The sequence below is a fragment of the Magnolia sinica genome, chromosome 2, assembly GCF_029962835.1.
Source record: "Magnolia sinica isolate HGM2019 chromosome 2, MsV1, whole genome shotgun sequence".
Taxonomy (NCBI): domain Eukaryota; kingdom Viridiplantae; phylum Streptophyta; class Magnoliopsida; order Magnoliales; family Magnoliaceae; genus Magnolia; species Magnolia sinica.
In genome coordinates this window covers 32805627-32830606 of record NC_080574.1, presented here as the reverse complement: position 1 = coordinate 32830606, position 24980 = coordinate 32805627, and the positions used below count along the sequence as shown (strand labels likewise).

Here is a 24980-nt window from a genome sequence, read left to right as displayed (position 1 = left end):
AAAGACAAAGGCATTATCCGCATTACCAGGAGTACTGAGAAGACAATGTGAGAAGGCTCTTTTGGTAAACCAAGCTTACATTGAGTCACCGTGAACTGTATGAAGTACAATTATGCACAAATTGGCATCCCAGACTGAAAGCATAAGTAACATTTGAATTCATATTGCACAACCACCTAAAATGCTGCTGATGTTACCTAAAACACAAACCCCCACATTTTCCATTCCAGATCAAATGATCCAGATTATGGATCATTTGTAATCCAGATAACTATTTTTATTGACCTGAATTATGGCTCTATATTCTTACAATTGAGAGATGCATACTTTTATTTATTTAGTTACAATATAACACTAAGCATGCAGGTCTATAATAATAACATCCATCATTTCATATGTACATTTCAATATGAGTTCATATATGAAACTATATCACATGCACAGTGTATGTATGGGACTGATGCACGTGATCCTACCCCTGAAGCACCATGTATTGGAGTAGTGTACTGCATACCCATTCCCATAATTTGATCCAGGTAAACTTTAATGTTGCCATAGATTGAAGGACCAAGTATAGATTTCCCTTGGTTTTAAATCAATCTCAGACCTCAGCCTGATCCTCAATTAGATTGCACTTGATCATATCAGCACAAGATAATGGCTCAGTCACACAACTGGACAAAAGTATGAAACAGGCATTATGAAGTAGTAGCTGTTTCAGCACCCAGTCCATCCATCTGCAGATGTTACACTTTCAGATATAAATTTTTCTGTTGAGAACATAACTTGTCCTTCTGATTGTCTACCCATCTCACAATAAGGTGTCAAATCATTGAATGGTTTTGCTGAGGGGAAAAGATGGCTACTAACACTATAATCCTAAGGTTTCAGTTGTAGCTTCACCTTATACTATAAGCGCCTATCCAGGAAGAAAACTAGAACTGTTAATCCCTAGGAATACAGATCAATTTTCCAAGATGAAGTATGTAGTTAGTTTTCTGTAGTTTAAATATAGAACGCATCCAATCTGCATTTTCATGAGAAAACTCTGCACACTGAAAACAAGATGGAGCCAGTATAATCAAGTTCAGAGCAGTAATAGTGGGAGTGCTGTTGACTTCCAAAGCAGATCCGCAATGGACCGAGAACCATTTTCAAGTATAAATTAAAGGAAACAATTGTTAGTTGATGACTCTCTTTTTTTCTTTTGAAGGTGTTGGTGGATGAAAATAACTTCCAATAGAAATAAATACCGTAGGGAGAAGGTACTCCAGGATGCCATGGCCGTTTCAGCCTGAGGGGAAATAATGATGGGTACATGGGGAAAGTTGTTAAAGGCTCAATTTCCCACAACGACACTCTTGGCTGTCTCTCACCTGCTGTTGACTCATCCCAGCCAACCTGCATTTTAAAATAAAAGGTTTATTGGAGTATCGAGCATATTTTTATGCATAATAATACAAATATCCAAGCAAAAACCCAGGTATTTGAAACATAGCACAATTGAAGCAGTTGAATGTCAATGGTTCTCTCTACTTACTGCAGACCGACAAAATATCTGGTTAAAAAAAAAAAAACAATAATAAACAATCCCAAAGGCAAAAGTGAAAGAGCAGTGATGAGTCAAAAAAAACAAAAAGATGAAGATAGTGTTGTGAGTGAACCTGCTCTATATCACACCATAATGATGTAAACCCGAGCCAACAACAAACCCCGATCAAACCCTAGGTGTTAAAAATTCAGATCTAACACTACCGCCAATCCGTGCGCTTTGCAGAAGCACGATAAACAAAGATACAACAATATGATAATGCAGTATAACCAAATAAAAGCAAAAAATTCACAAACACACGATATTTTAAGTGGAAAATCCTTGCAGGAAAAAATCACAGCACAAAGCGACAAAGATCCACTATAATCAAAACTTTAGAGTTGTACAGACTCACCTTCTTCGATTACAGATATACCCAATCACCCCTTGCGATGCACATCTCTAGAAAACCCCTAGATCCCTTAAGAAATCCTTCTTAAGCCCCTTTATTAGTGTAGAAAACCCTCTCCCTTGGCAAACCCTAGCCCCTTGAGAGAAAACACTTTTATTGAATTAAAGCCCTAAAAAATAAAAATTAAAATTAAAAAAAGAGGCTTTAAATACCTTGTTTCGCGCAAAATCGCAAAACCCGACGGCCACACCACGGCCAACTGTGGAATTTCACAGTCAATCATGCCCTGCAGAATGCAAGGCATACGCACAACAATTTCCACCTTGACTTGCATTCTGCCAAGTCACCCTAAAGACCTCCTATGCAACCTCCACCTGGAACGTAGACCACTCCCTGCTAGAGCTAGGCAAAACAGATCCGATCCGGTGGATCTGACCCGAACCGATGGCCTGGATTGGTCAGGATCGAGTTGGGTAATTTAGATCCGAATGAATTTCGGATCGAGTTCGGATCATGGTGGATCCGGACCGATCCGATCCGGAGTCGGGTGGTGTGTGTGTGTATGTGTGTGTGTGTGTGTACACATTTTGACTATAATCCCAAATACTAAGCCTTGAAGACGAATCTGGAACATTGATTTTACCAACCACTTCCCAAAACTGCTTTCCCGCTTCTCAGAACCGCTTTATCACCCTCCAAAACCACCAATTCCTTCCTTCAACAACCCACCACCCTCTCAGAAATCAAACAGCACCACGCCCATCTCATCAAAACCGGCCTCTCCCAAAACCACACTGCCCAAAACCACCTCCTCTCTTCCTGCCTCCAAAACCAACATTCATCAAACCTCGAGTATGCCCTCCTCTTATCCCAATCCTCAAACCCAACCCCTCTCATCCGCAACAACCTTATCAAATCCTTCGCCGAGAGCCAAACGCCCCAAATCGCAATCTCCTTCTATTCTACCGCCCACGAATCCGATTTTCTTCCCAACGATTACACCTTCCCCGCGCTTCTCAAGGCCTGATCTCGCCTTCTCGGCAAGAAGGCAAGCAGATCCATGCCCATGTGGTCAAAACTGGATACGAATCTGAAATTCATGCCTGCAATATTCTCATCCATTTCTATTCCGTCTGTGGGCTGCTGGACGATGCACATCTGGTGTTTGATAAAATGCCCGAACGAGAGACCATATCTTGGAATGCGATGATAACTAGGTATTTTCAAAATGGGTTCTTTGTGGAGGCTTTGAATTTATTTAAGGAGATGCAGGTTGGAGGTTTGAGTCTGAATGGGGCGATGATGGTTGGCGTCCTTTCGGCATGCGCTCATGCGAGTGCACTCGAGCTGGGGAAGCAAATCGGTCCATTTCGGATCAGGCTAAATCCGATTCGACTCGATTTTCCTAACCGAGTTGGACTCAGATCGGATCAGGCAATGCACATTTCGGATCGGTCGGAGTCAAGTGACTCGAACTCGATCCCGGATTGGGTCGAGTTCGGGTTAGGCCATTGAGATTTCGGATCGGATCGAGTTGGACCCAATCCGATCCGATCCGGACCGATGCCCAGCTCAACTCCCTACATCCCTCCACTTGGAACGCAACTCCATCAACACCCCTATGCAAGGGTGCTCAATCTCATTCATGGCTAGGTAGTGAGATTGATGAAACCCAAGCAGTGCTTGAACATCTGTGTGGTCACCAGCTTGTCAATATATCCATGGCATTCTTGTCCGTATGAATCTTTTGAAACAAAATATCCCTTGAAGCAACGAGCTCATGTATCTTGTGGAACCTCACGCCAATGTGCTTGGTTCGCGCGTGATACACTTGATTTATTAGCAGATGGATAGCACCCTGACTATCACAATGCAACCGAATCGCCTCCTGCTTCAACCAAAGTTCACCTATCAGACCTTTCAACCATAATGCCTCCTCTGATGCTTCTGTCGCAACCATGCATTCTGCTTTGGTTGTAGACAACGCTATCATAGACTATAGCATAGATCTCCAACATACCGAGCCGCCTATTGATGTGAAAATCTTGTTGTGGACCTCTGATTGTCTAGATCACCTGCATCATCGGAATCCATGTAGCCTACAACTCCACCTAAAGCTCCGTGTCCACCAAACATGATTCCAATACTATATGTGCCCCCTAAGATATCTGAGAATTCACTTAACAGCATTCCAATGCTCATTTCCTAAATTCACCATGTACCTTCTAACCACACTGACTGCACTAGTATACAACACCCATGACATTTCTGAAATCTCTTCTATACTTGGACACGACCTGGATGACAACTTAAAATGACCTTCTAGAGGTGTGCTAACTGGTTTAGCACTTTCCATGTGGAACCTCCAGCACCTTCTGCACATAACCCTTCTAACAAAGTCATAGTTTCTTAGACTCTATTTTTGCTTATCTCCATGCCTAGGATCTTCGTAGCACCCAGATCCTTCATGTCAAACTCTTTGCTTAACAGAGACTTAAGCAAGTGCATCTCCGTTTTGTCCTTTGAAGCAATCAACATATCATCTACATAAAGCATCAATAAAATGTAGGACTTGTCCTCAAGTACCCCCTATAGTGTATGTAACAATTATAGTCGCACTTGTTATGCCCAATCTCAACCATGTAAGAATCGAGCCGCTTGTACCACTGCTGCGGAGACTGCTTAACCCCATATAGCAACTTCAGCCTACACACATGGCCTTTCTTACTAAGCTCCTCAAAACCTTCAGGCTACCTCATGTAAATGACTTCATCCAAGTTCCTATGAAGGAATATCGTCTTCACATCAAGTAGCTCCAATTCTAAATTGAATTTCGCTACCATCGCTAGTAGTACCCTAATTGAGATATGTTTCACGACCGGAGAGAAAACTTCATTGTAATCCACTCATTCCATCTGCAAGTGCCCCTTCACTACGAGTCTTGCCTTGTACTTTTCATTATCACTTTCTGTTGATGTTTCTTTCTTTCTGTAGACACATTTGCACCCTATAGCCCGCTAACCTTTAGGAAGTTCCACCAACTCTCATGTCTGATTCCTGTGGAGCAATTCCATCTCCTCTGCCATGGTCAACAACTACTTGTCACCATCCTTCCAAATTTTGCTTCTTAAAAGGTGGAGGGATCTCCGCTCCCTATGAACAATGCAAAAGACACCATGTCCTCAAACCCATATCGAACCAGGGCTCTAATAGTTCTTTTCTCCCTACTCCTGGCTATACTTTTTTGAGTATCCTACTAATTATTTTGCTTAGTGTCTTGCTTCTACTAATTTTCACCTTCAGTAACCTGCTCAACTGGCTCCACCTGCACTGACAATCTCTCGGTCTCACTATAATTTTCCGACTTCTCTTTTGTAGCTTCCTTATTTGTTTTCAGCATCGATGCCTCATCGAAGACGACATCTTTGCTAATAACCACCTTTTGAGCAACCGGATCCCAAAGTTTGTAGCCCTCAACACATTTCTCATACCCGACAAAAATGCAGTTCCTAGACTATGGATCCAATTTTGACCTCTGTCCACTTTGCACGTGAACATATGTTGGCCACCCGAAGATTCTCAGTCCCAAGTAATCGATGACCTTGCATGTCCAAACTTTCTCTGCAACCTTGGAGTTAAGCGCTGTAGATGGTGACTGATTTACTATATAGTATGTCACATTCACCGGTTCAACATAGAAGCTTTTAGGAAGCCCCACATGCAGTCACATACTTCTCACCCTCTCTCTACCACCCCGTTATGTTGTGGGATCCTTGGAGTTGAGAAGTGCCTTTTGATGCCTTGATCCTTGCAGAATTCCATTAATTTCGTCTCTCTGTACTCCATACCATTTTTTGACCTGAGACACTCGACCTGTCTCCTGGTTTGCTTCTCTACTTCGACTTCCATTGCTTGAACCTAGCGAACACTTCAAACTTGTGTTTCATGAAGTAGACCCAAACTGTCCTCGAGTAGTCATCTATGAAGGTCACGAAGTATCGTGCCCATCCCTTAGATGGAACTGTCATGGGCCCCTAGACATTGAAATGAATATAGTCAAGCACTCGACTACTAGTGTGTAGCAGTCTTGAACCTTTCCCTGCACTGCTTTCATAAAATGCAATGCTCACAAAAATCCACCTTGCATGCCTCAACTCCCTTCAACAGTTTCCATTTTCCATTTGTGGAGTTCCATCATGCCCCTCTCGCTCATATGCCCTAACCACATATGCCACAGGTTTGTATCATATGTACTGGATTCTGCGTGTGGTGGTAGTGGCCTTACCCATAATTGTGCTCCCAACAAACTTGTACAAATTTTCAACCTTATGTCCCTTATCAAAGCCATTGCACCTCTGGTGACTTTTAATACCCCGCCGAATGTGGTAAATGTGCAACCGCTTGTATCTAAAACTCTCAAGGATATTAAGTTTTTCTTTAGCTCTGGGGCATGCCTGACATCACCAAGAGTCCGAATGACTCCGTCAAACATCCTTACCTTAATGGTCCCTATTCTGATGGCCTTGCATGTTGCATCATTCCCCATCAGAACAGTTCCACCATCATAGGACTTGTAGGAATCAAACCAAGTCTTATCCGAGCACATGTGATACAAACATCCTGAGTTTAAAATCCAAGTTTCTGAGAAACCACTCGTACTTGAAGAGGCCAAGAGGTCTCCTTCTGAGTTCTTTTCTACTACACTCGTTGATTCACCCGTGTTCGCTTTTCCTTTGCATTTACTTTCCATGTCATCCTTCTGTTTCTAGCAGTCTCTCTTGAAGTGCCCCTTAATGCCGCAATAAAAGCATCTGTCATTTGCCTTCGACTTCGATCCGGACTTTTTCTTCTTGTCAAACCGAAACCGCTCCACGAATTTCCCACGTCTGTGACCCCCTTTCGCTTGAGAGTCATCATCACTTGACTTCTTCCTCATCTCGTTGCAAACGAGCGCCGCAGTGATTTCTTCAAGCTTCACTGTATTCTTCCCATATGGCATAGTAGTGACGAGATTCTCATATGACGAGGGAAGCGATGTTAGAAGTAGCACTGCTTTCTCGTCATCATTGAACATCTCTCTGAGCCTTACCAACTCGCTACATAACTTTGTAAACAAGTTCATGTACTTTAGGAGATCCGATCCTTCCTTTAATTTCAACCCGAAAAGTTGTTTCTTCACAAATAACTTATTTGTGAGGGACTTCGACATGTACAGATCTTCTAACTTCCTCCACATCTTCAGGAGAGATTCCTTATCCAAGACATTGTACATAACCTCATCCGACGAGCACAAACTGATGCTGCTCATAGCTTTCTCCTCAAGATTTCTCCAGCCATTATTTGATATCTTCTCCAATTTCGTTTCCAACAACGCCTTGCACAACGCTTTTGAAGCTAGAATGTCCTCGACCTTCCGCTACCGTAAACTAAAATTATTCTTCCCATCAAACTTTCGTATATCGAATTTTGATCTTGACAGCTTCGCTCAAACCCAAACGTTCAACCTGACACTCTGATATCACTTTGTTGTGAGTGAACCCGCTATCAATCCAACCACAATGATGTAAACCCGAGCCAACAACAAACCCGGATCAAGCCCTAGATAATGCACAATAAACGAAGATAGAACAATATAATAATGCAGGATAATCAAACCAAAGCAAACAATTCACAAACACAATATTTCATATGGAAAATGCTTGCGGGGTTAAACCACGGCACAAAGCAAGAATGATCCACTATAATCAAAGCTTTAGAGTTGTACAGACTCACCTTCCTTGATTATAGATGTACCCGATCTCTCCTTGTGATGCACACTGCTAAGAAACCCCTAAATCCCTTGAGAAATCCTTCCCAAGCCCTTTACAAGTGTAGAAAACCCTCTCCCTTGGCAAACCCTAGCCCCTTGAGAGAAACACTCATATTGAATTAAAGACCTTATGAAAAAATCAGGCTTAAATACCCCGTTTCACAAAAAATTGCAAAACCCAATAGTCGCACCACAGTTGACCGTGAACATCACAGCGAGTCACGATCAACCGTGGAATTCCACGATTGACTGTGCCTTGCAGAATGCAAGGCATCTGCACAACAGACAGTTAAAAGTATATTGACATGTTTTTTAAAAGCATTGTTGGCATTTTATTAATAAAATTATCGCTATTTTAAAAAAAAAAAAAAGTATCACAGAAAACGCGGGAAATTGTAAAGACAAGAATATATACTTGTTTCTGGACATGTATGCAGTGGTGTGTCAAACCATTCTTTGGTAAGAATCTTGTACATTGGGCTGATCTATTTAAGAGTCATTGAGACTTTGCCCTCTAAAATTTTTAATGGTTATTATAAACTAATATTACATATCGACTGTCATTTGTTGCGCATAAAATTAGGGGTCAATTGGCATCTCTACTAATAAGAGATTATCTGCTTATTCCAAAAAAAAATAAACTCTTATTTTGAAAATAGACCGTTTGGTAAAGCTCTAATTTTACTAATTTGTTTAGAAACTACCAAAAAAAACTCCAAAAAAAGTGATGAAGAGGTCTAGTGTTGTCATGTGCAGCCGCATATGCGTATATCCATATGCAGATCGCATATGCAATCATGGCACATATGCAATCTCATATGCCAATATGCGATGGTGTATGCGATCGTATATAGCATATGCGATCGCAAATTGGCCATGGCACATTAAATTTTTTTATTTTTATTGTTTGCCAAAAAACAACGTTTTGCCTATAAAAAGGCTTCCAAACCTCCTCCATTTGCAATATTCTCACCCCAAAACTCTCTTACTATCTTCTTCTCTTACACTTCTTAATTCCAAGTGGTCTCTCTCTCTCTTACATTTCCTACTTCCAAGTGGTCTCTCTCTCTCTCTCTCTCTCTCTCTCTCTCCCTTGGAAGTTGGAATCTCTCCTACATTCCCTCCCTTGGAAGTTGGAAGATCAAGATTCAAGCACTTTCAAGTTTCAAGGAAGGTAGCTTGTTGATTTTCTACAATAATAAATAAATAGCTCATTGATTTTGTTGTTACTTCTTACTTGTTAACCATATTGTTGAATGTTGATAACTTGATGTTTAATTTATTGTTAGGGTTGTTGCAAGAGTGCTCTGGGGATAATGTCCCTGTGCATCGTCATTGGCTAAGCCTAGGAGCATCCAATGGGAGAAATCTTTAGGATTTCTTGGCAATGGTGATGGCGGAGAGTGAAGACCCAAGCGATGGCGATGGCGGCATTTTAGGAGCACACCCAGACAGTGACACTCATCCCCACAGCGCAAAGGAAGGGGAATGGGTCCGGGCTCGTTCTCGAAAAGGAAAAGTGCCCCATGAAGAGAGAAGAAGGCGGGATATCATGTCTCTCCCGACGTTGTTCGTCAGAGGCAACCCCATGGGCTGGCTCCCCATCAACTTGTCCCGCGTTTTCGGCAGGGCAGGAGCAGTCATGGATGTTGTAATGCCACGGGACCGAACTAGTGGCTGCTACAGAGGCTTTGCCCTTGTCAGGATGAGCTCCAAGGAGGAATTAGCCAGGGCGGTCGAGATGTTGCATGGAGAGAGCTTTGGAGGGATGAAAATGCTCGTCCAAAGGGTGAGATTTGGACCAGAGCACAGGCACAAAATATCTAATCTGGGGGGGTCCTCTTCGGCCATTGTTATCCATCTTCCTCAAAAAAAGGGCCAATCTTTTAAGGAGGCTCTTCTCAATCAGGAGGGACCACCGGAGAGACGGATCCCTCATCAAGGCCCTTCCCCCACTTGTAATAGCGGCAGCGATATGATCCGGGATACAGTAAAGGTCGACGACCCAGAGGAGCCTAAGAAAGATGGCATTATCCGTGTTCAGCAACTTCTACTGGACCGGTCTCGAAGAAACTTGCAAGACTCGCTGGTGGTGTCAACCAGAGAAGGAACTTCTATTCCTCAAGTCCGGCAGTGGAATCTTGAATGTTGCGGTATCAGCCCTGCGAAGTATAGCATCAAACCCATTGGGAATAACGACCTGTGGATCAAGCTGACTCCGGGCCTCCTACCAGATTTGCTGCTTATAGCGAGTGTCCTGCACGTTGATGGACGTGTCCTCAAAGTCCAAAAGTGGGAGGAGTTCTCCATCTTCAGTAAGGAGAATGTCTAGGTTCTTATCTGGGGAATCCCTCTCGATCTGTGGTTTGACGAATTCTTCATCGACGCCACATCTGTGCTCGGCTTGCTCTTAGAGTTGGACACCAAGACGAAGATCGGCGAAGCGCTGGGGGTGATTAAGGCGCGGGTGAGAAGAAGCAAAGGTGACCCCCTTCCCTCCCAGATCACCGTCTCCGTCGATAACAGACTGATATCTCTCCCAGTCCTCTAGGAGCCAATCGGTGACCCATACACCAGATGGGGTGACTACTAGAGAACTAAGGACCCTCGCCCTGCGACTCTGGAGTTGTCCTCCCCTCAGATCAGGAACGAAGGAGTTCCTCCTCCATGCTCCTGCGAAGCACTGGCAATCCTCTCACGTCAGTTAGCCACCCAGAATCATGGCGATGTCAGCACCCTGACGCCCAAAGAGACGCGTATAGACGCCCCCACTCCCCCGCCTACCTCTCTCGAGGCTCCTGACATTCAAAGTCTCCTCGACCATCCGTGTCTCAAGGAGAGAGCCACGTCACCGCCCCACGCCGTCTAGGGAGGCGTGTCGAGGATCCCACTCTTTCGCCTGCCGATCTCGATCATCGTGACAACCGAGGACGCCTCGACCAAGCGTGTCTAGTCATGAATAGGCCTCGTCAGTAGCCTCTTAAGCCAAATGGCATCCATCCTGCGAAAAATGATCGTAGTCCATTGCAGCAACCAGGTGGCAGCCTTAGGTCAGATTTTAGTGGTTCGAGGGAGTCAAGATCGAGCCTCATACAATCCGTCGGTGGCTCAGAGGCTCCTGATCTCATCCCTTCTAGTGACACGTATGCGGGATTGGTCAATTCAGGCTCCAGACCGTCCACGCGGCCTCCTTTTCCAGCCTCGATTCCAACAGTCTCCATTTCCCTATCTCGATCTCCTTTCCTTCCCCTCTATCCCTAATCCCGTGAAGAAGCGGGAACTGAGGGATCCCCAGCGAGCTCTCAACCTCCCATTCCCTTATTGGGATATCGAAGCCATGGACCTTGACAAGTCATGGTCTTCTAAGAACCCACCTACCCCCCTCTTCTACTTCTTCCCTTCTCTCTAACCAGGAATGGCCAGACATGGCGCTGGTCTCTCTTTTTCAAGATGGCGCTGGTGGAGGGGTCATCGAAGCAGAGCTGCTGCAGATGCGAATGGGCCAACCCTTGAACCAGGAGGAAGTCATTGCAACAGAGACGGAAGATGAGCGAGAGCGATCAAAGTTAATCGATTCGATTCACAAGAAAAAGTGGATACGAGATGCCCTCGGGCATGTAGGCAGAACGGTCGGCCTCTCCTTCAGTAACAAGCCCAAAGACTTCATCGCTCTGTTCCAATACGTCAAATCCCGCGGCCGCCCCCTCCAGGTTCCGAAATCCCCCGTCAACTGTCTGGTCAGATCAGAAAGCAACAAAGAGCTCCATTGTAACGAATGGCCCCCCACGTCAATACAAGAATCTTCTCTAGAAATCTCCCACCAGGGTAGACGAGGTAGGTCGATTTCCTGATGAAGGTTCTCTCCTGGAATGTTTGGGGAGTGGGGTCAAAGTAGAAGAGGAGGCTTATCAAATTCTCCAGTAGTTCCAAGAATCCAGACGTCCTCTGCTTGCAGGAAACTGAAGTTCGTCTCTTCTCAGACTCCCTAATGGGCTCTCTGTGGAAGTTTAGAAATGCGAAATGGGTAGCGCTCGAGTCCAGCGGTAGTGCTGGAGGAGTCCTCATGGCTTGGAATTCAGCTAAATGGTCCTTAGTAGATAGCTAGGTAGGGTCTTTCTCGGTTTCTGTCATCCTGCAAGAAGCCTCTTCCGACCTATAGTGCCTCATCGCGTCGGTCTACGACCCTAACATTGAAGCCAAAAGAAAAGATTTCCTAGCAAAGCTCAATTCGATTCGTCAGCGGTTCTCGGGGCCTTCCTATTTAGCAGGCGACTTCAACATGATCAAATCCGCAAAGGAAAAATCCCATTGAAACAAGTTACCCGCATCAATGAAGGCGTTCTCCTGCTAGATCGATGATCAAGATCTTCTTGATCTCCTGCTGCTGGGTTCCCATTTCACCTGGACCAACGAGAGGGCCTCTCCCTATATGTCCAGATTAGACAGGTTCCTCCTATCCCCAGAGTGGCTCGAAGCCTTCTCGTCCACGTCTCAGGCAGCGCTGCCTCGCATGACTTCAGACCATTGTCCCATCCTTCTGTCCGCAGAGGAGTCTGATTGGGGCCTGAAACTGTTCCAGTTTGATCTATCCTAGCTCAAAATCGATGGCTTCCGCTCCTTGGTTGTTGAATGGTGGGGAAGTTTCAAAGTGGAAGGTTTTGCTAGATTCAATCTTTGCTCCAAGCTCAGAAAGTTAAAAGAAAAGCTAAAGCAGTGGAAGACAGTGGAGATTGCCAAAAGGCAAATTGATCTCGATCAGATAGTGGTTGGGATCTATGCCATCGATGTGGGTATCGAAGAGGGGGAAGTCTCCCTGGATATCCTCTCCAAGAGAATCTAGCTGATCCAATCTCTGTCTTCCAGGGTCCTAGAGGATGAGATCTCTTGGAAACAAAAATCACGGGCCAAATGGATAAGGGAGGGAGACAAGAATACCAAATTCTTCCACAATATAGCATGCATGCACGCCAGAGCCAATAAGATAAGCAGCATCGTTGTTAAGGGAGTTCAGGTCGAAGACAGAGAAACGATAGCAGCCATAGCAGTCGACCATTTCAGCTCGCTCCTCCAGTCTGATGGGACCTCGGCTAGATAACCTCCATTTCGATTCAATCTCAGAGGAAGAGGCCCTATTGCTAGTGTCCCCCTTCTCAGAGGACGAAGTAAAAACGGTTGTGGTCGGCTTAGGCTGAGATAAAGCCCCGAGTCCGGACGGCTTCCTGATCCTCTTCTTCCAGGAGTTTTGGGAGCTCTTGAAAGAGAATGTGATGGCTTTCTGTCATGAATTCCATGCCAGGTGAAGGCTTTCAGTGGATCTCGGTGCTTCTTTCCTCGCGTTCATCCCTAAATTCCCAAGAGCTGCGGCCTTTAAGGATTTCAAACCGATTAGTCTCCTCGGGGGCCCCTACAAAATCCTCGCTAAGCTGTTGGCTGCTCGGCTTCAAAAGGTGATCGGCAAGCTCATCTCAGCGAATCAGTGCGCCTTCATCCCAAGGAGACAAATTACCGACTATACTCTAATCGCAAACGAATGTCTGCACTCTAGCCATCTGTCAAGGTCTAAACTCCTCTGCAAACTCGATGTCGAAAAAGCGTACGACCACATCGACTAGGGTTTCCTGCAGTACCTGCTAGATCGAATGGGCTTCCCTGTCAAATGGCGTCAGTGGATAGGCGAATGGCATTGGCTCTGCTCGCCAGTCCGTCCTCCTCATGGCACGCCAAGAGGTTTTTTCCGTACCTCTAGAGGGCTTAGGCAAGGGGACCCGCTGTCTCCTTTCATGTTTTTATTTGTCGGAGAGGCCCTCTCCAGAATGCTCCATCAAGGTCAGAACGCAGGCATCCTCAAAGGAATCAGCATCAAAGGTCTCCCCACTCCAATCTCCCACATTCAATTTGCTGACGACACCTTAATATTCAGCAAAGCCTCTCAGGTGTTTGTCGATAATCTTCGTAAGACCCTGTGATGCTTCGAGGCAGTGTCTGGCCAGTCGATAAATCTGTCTAAATCCAAGCTTATCGGGGTCAACATGGACCTAGAAGAAACCGAGCGTTGGGCCTCTTCTCTTCATTGTGCAGCGACCTCCCTCCCATCTTCGTTTGTCGGTCTCCCCGTGCATTGGAGCTCCCCCGAAGTCGGCGTGGGACATGGTGCTGAACAGGTTAGGCTCCTATCTGGGCAAGTGGAAATGCCGATTCCTCTCTCTGGGAGGCCACCTCACCCTGATCAAGGCCTCCCTCTCTAATCTCCCCCTCTACTTCATGTCTATTTATCGCTGCCCCATCTCAGTTATCAAATCCATTGATAAGCTGAGACGGGATTTTCTATGGCATGGAAAGTCGGAGGTATCAAAATTTCATCTCATTGACTGGAAAACTGTTTGTAGTCAGATCAAATCTGGTGGAGCAGGGGGCAAAAACTTGAAGCTCATGAATCAGGCATTGCTAGGGAACTAATGACAGGAGCCTTTGGAATTCAGTTATCAAGTGCAAATACAGAAAAGTGGGGTGCGGCTGGTGGATAAATGACTCTACTTATCGGTCCTCGGCCATGTATCTACAGAGCAATGCCTTCTCCTTCAGCCGTGGACTCTCTCCTCTGGACCTTGGAAAAATCAAAAGTGTTCACGGTCAAATCTCTCTACAGGGAGCTGGAGAGACTCTCTATTGTGCATCAGCCCCAGTTCATCCACATATGGAAGTACTCGGTCCCCCCCAAGATTAGCATCTTCGGCTGGCTGGTAGGCAAAAAGATCTTCACGATGGATAATTTGAGGAAAAGAGGGATGGCCCTGACTAACATATGCCTGTGTTGCATGAGGAATATAGAATCTATAGATCATCTCCTGATCCATTGTCCGTTCTCCTATCCAATCTGGAATGAGTTCTGCTCCCACTTCAACGTCGGTTGGTGTTTTCCAGGGTCGGTAGACCTGCTCCTCCAAGCTTGGCATGGAATTCTACTCGACAAATTGAGATCTAGGCTGTGGCATATGGTAGTTCTCGTTGTCTGGTGGTCTGTCTGGGAGGAGAGGAATAGCAGATGCTTCCAGGACACTGCTTCCCTCCCCTCTGTTGTAACCTCAAAGGCTAAGCGCCTCATTATTAAATGGGCGGCCCAATCGCAAGACTTGAAGGCATATGACCTTCTCCTTCTAGGTGTCTAGCTTGGTTGCCGTCTTCGCAGCCTCTCTAGCCCCTCTTTTGTATCTTTCTTGATTAATATAATCATTACTTTTCCAAAAAAAATGTTTAATTTATTGTTTAATTAATTTTATTTCTCCCGAATGTATTTTTAATATGTAAAATTAGTTATCTATTAAATTAGGAAAGTTCCCCTTGGTTTCTTAGATATATTTTTTACATTTTTTTGAACTATTATCTATTTTTCAATTTTATTTTTATTTTTTAAAAAAAAATTACCTATTTTTCATTTTTTTTAATTTTTCAAAAAATAAAAATAAAAAATATATGATGCCGCATGTGCGATCGCATATACAATTCAACAACATTGGAGAGGTCATTATTTCTTTAAGAGCTTCTTTGGCTTATGGCATTTTTGGATAAGTTTTGGACAAGTTTGTCCTTGAACCTTTTGAGTAATTCCCATCTTGCCCTCTTCTCCTCCTCTTTACAATCTCTCTAAGGTAGGCCTACATGAAGAATGACCCATATTGAAGGTGGGGCCCCACGTGATAAATGGTCAACATCAAGGTGGGCCTACGTATTGCATATTCACATCAAAAGGTGGGTCCCACATTATGTATGGCCCACATCAAAGTGTGGCCCCACATTATGGACAATCCACATCAAGTGGGCCCTACTTAATGGATGGTCCATATCAAAGGTTGGAACCACAGATGGATGGTAAACATTGACAGTGGGACCACTGACCACATGATGGAAGGTTGGCATCAAAGGTGGACCCACATGATGAATGACCCATATCGAACGTTGGGCCCCACATGATGGATGTCCATTGCAAAGGTGGGACCCACATGGTAGATGGTGGACATCAAAGGTGGGCCCCACATAATAGATGGCCACATCAAAATGTGGCCCGTATATCCACATCAAGTGAGCCCCACATGATGGACGGTCCACAGCAAAGGTGAGATCCACATGATGGATGGTGAACATTAAAGATGGGCCCGCATGATGAACAACCCATATTGAAGGTGTGGCCCCACATGACAAATGGTCCAAATCAAGATGGGCCCACATAATGCACGGTTCACATCAAAGTGGGCCCCAAATGATGGATGGCTCACATCAAAGAGTGGCCCAGCATGATGGACCATCTGCATCAAGTGGGCCCCACTTGATGGATGGTCCACAACAAAGGAGGAACCCACATAATGGATGATGGACATTGAAGGTGGGCACACTTAATAGATGGTTGACATCAACGTGGGCACCTAATAGATAGTTGACATCAACGGTGGCTTGTGGCCCACATGATGAACGACCCATATTGAAGGTAGGGCCCCACATAATGAATGGTCCACATCAAGGTGGGCCCACATGATGGATGGAGTAGCCTCACATGAAGGATGGCCCACATCAAAGTATGGCCCCTCGTGATGGATGGTCCACATCAAGTGGGCCCCACCTAATGGACATCCACATCCAAGGTCTCGCATGATGGACCGTGGATGGCCTATATCTAAAGTGGCCCAACATGATGAATGATCCACATAAAAGGTGCGCCCGACATGATGGATGTTGGATATCAAAAGTAGGCCCCCCATATGATGGACAATCTCCTTCAAAGGTGGGGCCCACACGATGGACACATCGAATGTGGACTCCACATGATGGGTAGTGGACATTGAAAGGCCCCACATAAAGGACAAGTAGCATTGATGGTGGGCCCCACATGATGGATGACCTACATTAAGGTGTGTCCCACATGATGGATGACCTATATTAAAGTGGGCCCCACATAATGGATGGTCTGCGTCAAAGGTCAACCCCTAATGATGGATAGTCTAGATCCAAGACAAGCCTTGCATGATCGACAACCCACCTTGAAGGTTTGGCTCACATGATAGACAACCTATATCAGAGGCGGGCTACATATGATGGACGATCCACATCTAATGTCCGACATAGGGTGTAAATCTAGACTACCGGTGGCACGACACAGCTCTGCACAGTAAAACCGGCCCACGGCACGGCACGGTAAAATAGCAGGCAGTGTCGGGCTTCAATACCCTAGCCCGCGCCACTGCTTATTTGGCACAATTAACGGTTGGCAAGGCTTATATGTGTAACTACTCATTGGATAAATTCATATTGAAGATTACAAAAAAGAATAATTACATTTTCTTTACTTGAGTCCCCTCACTCAGGACCCAAAATAGGTTCAACTATACTCAATAGCCTTAGAGAATATGAAATTCAGAATAAATTTTCATTTTTTTTCCTATAAGTTTGGATAATACTTCATCTAACGATTTAGCAATTGGATTTCTAAAAAACCATATCCCCTTTAATGTTAGTGGAGAATTTTTCCACGCATAATGTACTTATCATATCATAAATTTAGTCATGCAAGGTAGTTTAATGTTTATTAGCCCTTACATAGAACGTATTAGGCAATCAATAAGTTTTATGTTTTACTTCTCCTGCTAGATATCAGGACTTCAAAGCCATGTGCAAAAGATCAGGTAAAAAGGCTAGAAAATTTTTATTGGATGTTAAACACCAGTAGAATTCCACCTTTTTTATGTTAGAGGCTTCATAAGAATTTAAAGATGTGATAACCAAGTTTTGCTTAAGCATAGATTTTGATTATTCGACAACTAATATAGATAGGGACACTGCAAAAATAATAAAAGAGTTTTTACAAGCCTTTTATAATGCAGTCATAGCTTTGTCTGGTATTTACTATCCAACGTCTAATCAAACTATAAACCATTTATATAATATAAGTTAAATTTTCCCAAATTACCGAAATATAGCTAGTTTTCAAAAAAATTGTGCAGTAATGGAAGAAAAATTTTAAAAATATTGGAGAGATATTCCTATAATTTTTTGTTTAGCTTCTATTATGGACCCTAGAATAAAATTATATGGTTTAGAAGTTTTTCTTGAGGAATGTAGCAAAAATATGAATATTGATAATTCAATCCATACGTCCATTATTGTGACAACATTAAACGAACTTTTTGAAGAATATCAGCACCAGTTAGGTGCTCAGGTAGGAACAAGTTCTACCCCTACCCTGCCATTAATTGGATCCGATCCATCTTGGTTTATTCTTAATAAAAGAATAGGTAGATCAACTAGTAATTTATCCTTTGAATTAGCTATTTATCTAGAAAATGAATAGCTCGTTTTTCATACTCCGGATGAAGCCACTCATTTCGATGTTTTGTCCTAGTGGAGGGGACATGAAGCTAGTTTTCCTATTCTTTCTGTCATGGCTAGAGATATACTAACGGTTCCAGCTTCTATAGTTGCGTCCGAATCAGCGTTTAGCACAGGTAATCATGTCCTGGATGACTACAAGAGCAGATTATCAACAGAGACCGTGGAGTGTTGTGTGTGCTTGAGGGATTGGTTTAAAGCGGAGAGTAAAGAGCAAAGCTTGATCGATGAAGATGCTCTTGGAGTTAAAATCAATTAAGTGGAAATTTAATAGTTTGTTTAATTCAGTATTATATGTAATATTTTCTTCTTAGTTAAGAGTTTTTTTTTTCCTTATAAAAACCAAAAGAATGTATTATTATCAAGTAATCTTTCTTTTCTACCTGTCAATCATTATAGGCGAGTGGGTGCCAACCTAGTTGGGATGTACTCAACCAATGATGAATTTTGTAACTTCATTTCAACATTTAATCCACATTAAATAAAGCGTAATTTTTTCAATATATCAGTGTCTTTGCCTTCATTTTGAATGGAAGGATAGGCACGTCCCGTTAGGTACAGTCCGGCACGGCACGCCCCTTTAGGCAGGTACGTTAAGCATGCAGGCCATGTCGGGCCTCATTTTGAATGGAAGGATAGGCACGGCCCGTTAGGAACAGTCCAGCACGGCACGCCGTGTCGGGCCTCACTTTCCAAAAAAAAGGCATGAATTGTTCAGGCCCATTAGGTACAGTCCGGCACGCCACGTCATATGGCACTATCAGGCCCGAATTGTTCAGGCCCAGCACAGCACAACCTGTTTACACTCCGACATAATGGGCAAACCAAATGTCTAAAAACATTACGATGGTAGCCATCCATTCTTTTGCCATTTGGGGTGCTATCCATTTATGGTGAGACCCAACAAAACAACCGTCCGGATTGCTCTTATAATGGAGTTATTGTAGTATTTAAAAATGACATCAACAATCCCTAAATAAATAAATTAAAAAAAAATTTAAAAAAAAAAAAAGCAAGCTCTTAGTCTAACATTTTACCAAACATGCTTTATTTCAAATAAGAGCTTTTTTCCGTTTTGAAAAAGCGATTTTACCAAACAAGCTTATTTATAACAAGAGCTAGAACAAAAGGAGCTTATTAGAGTAGCTCTTATTGAATTAGAGTAGAGATGCCAAATGAGACCTTAGAGCAAAGTGAATGAAGTGGAGATTTGCCGTTGGAATTTTATGTGAATGTCGCAAGACAATCAAACTGAAGGGGAGATTTTTAGGATAGCTATAAACCAGCCATGCTTTGTAAGAAGAATGTGGGTAGTCAAGGAACAACACATTCATAGGATAGGCATAGCTAAAATGAGGATGTTCAGATGGACAAGTGACAAGATGAGGAAGGATAGAATTATAAGTAAATGCATATGAGGAAACTTAAAGTAGCACAAATAGTTAATAAGATGAGGGAAAGTAGACTTAGATCATTCGGAGATTTGCAATAGATACTAAGAATTGCACCGGCTAGAAGGAATGAGTTGGTTCAAGTTGAAGGCTCTAAAGTGTCAAGGTTAAGGCCCAAAAAGACGTGGTGGAGGTAGTAGAAAAGACTTGATCAACTACGGCTTAACCAAGGATATGTTCCATGATAGAGTGGAATGGTGGAACAAGATTTGCATAGCCAATCCCAATTAGCTGGCATAAGGCTTAGATAATGACAACGATCAGTTATCATCTTCATTAGTTCATGTATAAGCTATAGACTACAGAGAATCATTACTACCAAGTAGGCAATTACTTTCATGATATCAGCTAGCAGTTAGCATCTTCACATAGTACAAAGCAATTGGCTTTCGCTATATGCTCAATACTTAGAATTTAGTGTGTTAACATAGGGTTCGCTACATGAATCATGTATGTGTTACAAATAAACCAATATGTATATTGCCATGTGTTTCTTTAGCAAAAACACATCTCCACACATCCATGCTTGATGTAAGCAGTGTTTTTAGTGGTGCTCGTAGTGTAGCGTGTAGCATACACTACAGGGCGTAACGTAGCTAAAACACTACATAGCTTACGTAGGTAGCATAACTCCCTGGTAGCATAAGCTACAGGACATGTACATAAGCTACAACGCATGTAGCGTATGCTACATGTAACATGGCATAGTGTGTAGCATAGATAGCGTAAGCTACATGAAATCTCCAATTTTTAAAGTGTTTTTTCTATGTTAGTTTAACACCTATTTTAAAATGGTGATGATTTATCCCTATTACACGTGGCACTACATTAAATTAATCCGGACCATCCAAATAGTGGTCCATATCATGAATTTGGATGTTTCAATAAATAAAAACAGACATTCACACTTAGAGATCTCTAAAGACAGACAGACAGACAGAGAAAGAGAGAGAGAGAGAGAGAGAGAGAGAGAGAGAGAGAGATTTTGCATAGAAATGTGGTTGATGATCCAGATTCATAGTGAAGAACTCATAGAAATTATGCATGTTGTAAATTTTATCATATTTTTCTATTATTTTAATTAAAAGATGTTAAGTATTGTGTAGCTTATGCTACACGCTATAGAGGGCCAAACGCTATGCTATACGCTACACGCAATTTAAAACATTGGATGTAAGTGTTAAAAATACACTGATATTTTGGTATGAGACGTTGCCAATATATGCCCTCTTCAAAGAAATACGACTTCAGTGACCATTCAAGCTTATTTACCTTGACAGATCGCCAATGAGAATTTGGCCAACGAACAGGATCCAAATCACTGACGCCGGTGATCGTGCCCATGTACCTGTATTAAACACCCTTTCAGATATATTAAAAAAATAAATAAATAAATAAATAAAATAAAATCTTAATTGTATTGCCAAATGAAATTAAAGTCATGACCCAATAAGCCAATATAAGATAGACCAACAAAAAAAGAAAATGGAACGAATTTGTCAAACATAACCAAAGGCACAATCCAATAAGACAAATCTCATTCATATGGCAGATGATTGTCCCTGGCTAGATGTATTTTGTTGCATGGAGTAACTAGTAAAATTAACTAAACCAAGAAAGTTTCATATTCTTGCAAGAAATATGGATATATTCCATTACCATACCTACGAACACTAGATTCCTCGGTCTCAAAAAGCATTCGGAAACGCATTCCAACTGACACACGAGTGTGAAATACAGCTTTTACATATTTTGACAGTGGTATGACAAACTCAGATGGACTGGCCCTGCAAGAAGTGCATCCACATCAAATCATAATAAGCATGTTAGTAAACATAGAAATACAACCAGTTACAAATAATGATAATAATAATAATCTTGCATCTCTTGATACCTTGGGTTATAAAAAACGGTGAAACGACTATTTGTGGCAGCTGCATGAGCTGCTGCAGCAAGGAGTCCAATATGCATGCTATCGCTTGATAGAACAGATGAAGGCATCACAGTCTGTGGTCGATTGGCACGCCGGATTCCCAATAAAAGCTGATTCTTTTCATTCCTGACAGTGATGATGAAATAAGCAAGCAAACACGAATGAAAATCAATAAACTTCCATCTCGAATATAGCAAATTATACATGAAAGCAGAACAAATGATGTGTCTTACCAAATAAAAAGAACAGAATCCCCAGCAACAAGTCTCTTGGCACTGACAAACACACTCCAGCCTGTAGTAAGAAGATGCCTTTTGGGCTGGCCTGCATGCGGGGATTGGGGAAGAAACGTCATACGTCATAATAATTGATGCCACGATGCAGAGCATCAACACTGCACAACAGTGATGAAAAACATGCACCACACACAACCTCACGTGCATGGTTGTGCATCTTTGAAGACCCCACACTGGAAAGATGCACGTGGGGTGCGTATTGTGGAGTTCTAGACTGTTTGATTGAGTGCATACATTGATCGGACCGTTGGATAGTGTATATCGGGTTGTTTACCCACTTTTGATAGTGGCCCACATAGATCGTGGACACTTTAGGACTTGGGTGTCTTAGTTTTTATTTCTTACTTTATTAGATTTTTTTTTGTTTATTTTATGGTTTTATTTTATTTTACGCATTCAATGATACTTTAGATATTATGGTTTTTTTAAGAAATCTTTCCTGAGAGCTTTTTGTAAAAACAAAATTTTGAGACTATAAAAGAAGAGGGGAGAGGGGAGAGGTCTCTTCATGCCATTGCTTCTCAAAAACTTCAAAGTTTTTCTTCTTTCTTCATGTGATTTGAAGGATTCTCCATGTGATTTAGAGATTAGGATTGGTGAGAGGCCATTCCTAATCGACGGAGGTGCGAGGCTTCCACTTGTCTTTCGTATCATTCCTTTTTCTCCATCAAAGAGGTATTTCTTTCAAATTTTCATCTTCTCTTCTTCCCCTTTTACCAAAACTCAATAGAATCACTTCCTTTCTTCCTCTTTACATCCTCACGTATAAATCCAACCCTTGAAACCCGAAACCCTAGCCAAAATAATCCACACGTGTGACCGTACAGCCACACGTGTAAACCCCTATGGCAGGCTGTATGACCCACTCTTCGTCCATTTGATTCCTTCTTGCTTCTACATCAAAACCCCCTTGAATCTCATACCTTAATCCTAACCCAAACCCTAAATCCCCAAATATCCAAGTTTCCCCAAATCACGTAAACCCTAGATTCCCAACTTCCCTAATTGGCCCTAAATTCCACATTTCCAACCATACAAATCCCTCATTTCCCTTCTATTAAGACCCGATGCCTCAAATCCCTTTACCAATTAAGCAACCTAAGCCTTAATTTTAGTTTTCCCTAAATCCCATGAACCCTAGATTTACCTAAACCCTAATTAAGCAAACCTTAGGTAGTATTAGCTTTCCTTTTTGAAATTAAACTAATTCCTATGCTACTTGGATGTTCCTACACCCATGAGATCCCATCTTTTAGTATTTAATGTCATGCATGCATTGCTTAGTTTGATATATGCGGCCTGAACCTCTCATAGTTACATGCTTGATTCTTGATATATGTGATGATTTAGCATAGTTTGTGAATTTTAATTATTTAGATTAAATCCCTGATTAATCTCACTTGTTTATTTAGTCATGTGCATGCGTCCTGCATACCCTATGATGGGTATTAACCCAGCCCCATGTTTGGTTTGTAGCGCATTAAGTGGTTATGCTTAATCTTTCTTTCCCATCAAAACTCAACAAGTCTTCATGTCTTACTCGACCACCTATTACCTTCATAGCAGTTAACTTCAACTAGCATAATCATGTGTTCGAGTTGGGACTATTGTGATGCTAAGTATTGCACTTATGCTCAAATTTTACACACTACATATCGAACGAGTAGGTACCATTTTCATTGTTGCAACAGTTATCTTCATCTCCATAATTCATACCACAAAGGATTGATTTGTTGAGATCGACATTTCAAGGCTCATATATTGCCTGCTCAAGTCAAGTTGCTCGATAAAACAGGCAATGATAATTATACCAAGTCATTGAAGTAATGATGTAGAGAGGGTCGTGGACACTTTCATGTCCAATATGGACCAGAGAAGGCCCGATCGGAGGCGGAAGTGATGAAGACCATCAGAACCCTAATACAGGCATATCTCGCGGAATAAGTTATTCGGCATACCATATATGATTTTTAATACAAGGGCATTTTCACACCAGGCTGGAGTGCGGTTGCCTGTGGAATGCAGGGGCACACTCGGGGTGGGCGGCCCGTGTGAGGCAAGCGGCCCGTGTGAGGCGATACCCATGTGATTTAGGGCCCATCAGGGTTCGGCTGAGGCCCTAACCCATGAGATGTGAGGCTTGGGCTATGAGATAAAAGGGATGAATTCGCCATGCTCTAACAGTTCGAGCTTTTAGAGCAAGTGGTTAATTGTCCTGCATCAAATTGGTATCAGAGCGGGAGGTATCGTGTTTGAGACTCCTCACCAGGGGTGATTAATGCATGGGCATGGGCATTTTCACACCGGGCTCAAGTGGGGTTACCTATGGGATGCAGGGGCACACTCAGGGTGGACGGCCCGTGTGAGGCGAGTGGCTCATGTGAAGCGATACCCATGTGATTTGGGACTCACAAGGAGGGTTTAGCTGAGGTCCTAACCCATGAGATGTGGGGCATGGGCTATGAGATAAAAGGGATTAATTCATCATGCTCTAACAATTCGAGCTTTTAGAGCAAGTGGTTAATTGTTCTGCATCAATTTTGGTGTAGGAGAAGCTACTTTAGCCACCCAACCCCGCTACGCTAGGTTGCCCACGCCGAATTTGCGATATTCCATCAAATCAACGGTCGAAAATCCTTTTTAATTTCATTTTTACTTTTTGTAGTAAGTTTTAGTTCGATCATAACTCTTGATCCTTTAAGCTTTGGGAGTCGTGCCCAACATGAAAAGGGCCTTAAAAATTTAGGAGAATAACGTGGTTAGGCCAACTTGGACACTTACTATTTTTGGCCGAAAACCATGAAGTCTAGTAGAAATCATGACCGTCTATAAATAGTAAGTTTAATATTTTATAGTAAGTCACGAATTTTAGGGAGTTTGAGTTGGAGTTTGATTATGAAACTTCTTCCTAGGTTTGGTAACATTATTTAAAGGGTTGTAAATTCATTTTTATCATCAATCAATCTAATTTTGAATTTATTACAATTTATTTCTATTTTCTATCTCTCCCCGTGGACTCGAGGAATCTCTGTGAGAAGTCCAGAGAAGCTCCGTGGATTCGGAGTAATTATCCCCTTGGGGAAGACGGTGATTGACCTCATCACGTCCATCCTTGTGTCAAGTATGATACACGTACTATGGACGAAGATGTTACAACAGGAACACTTCTCAAGA

The 24980-nt window shown here is 42.8% G+C and overlaps 1 protein-coding gene across 1 annotated transcript in view; it reads right to left on the bottom strand.

The window, feature by feature from the left end:
- Nucleotides 1-24980, bottom strand: part of LOC131236913 (auxin response factor 12-like) — a 51561-nt gene that overhangs the window by 19076 nt on the left and 7505 nt on the right. Inside the window, exons 8-12 of the mRNA XM_058234446.1 lie at nucleotides 21744-21834; nucleotides 21472-21636; nucleotides 21242-21364; nucleotides 20850-20925; nucleotides 1254-1401 (exon numbers count right to left, since the gene is read on the bottom strand). Coding sequence (XP_058090429.1) covers nucleotides 1254-1401; nucleotides 20850-20925; nucleotides 21242-21364; nucleotides 21472-21636; nucleotides 21744-21834 — 603 coding nt within the window. The remainder of the gene's footprint in view (nucleotides 1-1253; nucleotides 1402-20849; nucleotides 20926-21241; nucleotides 21365-21471; nucleotides 21637-21743; nucleotides 21835-24980) is intronic.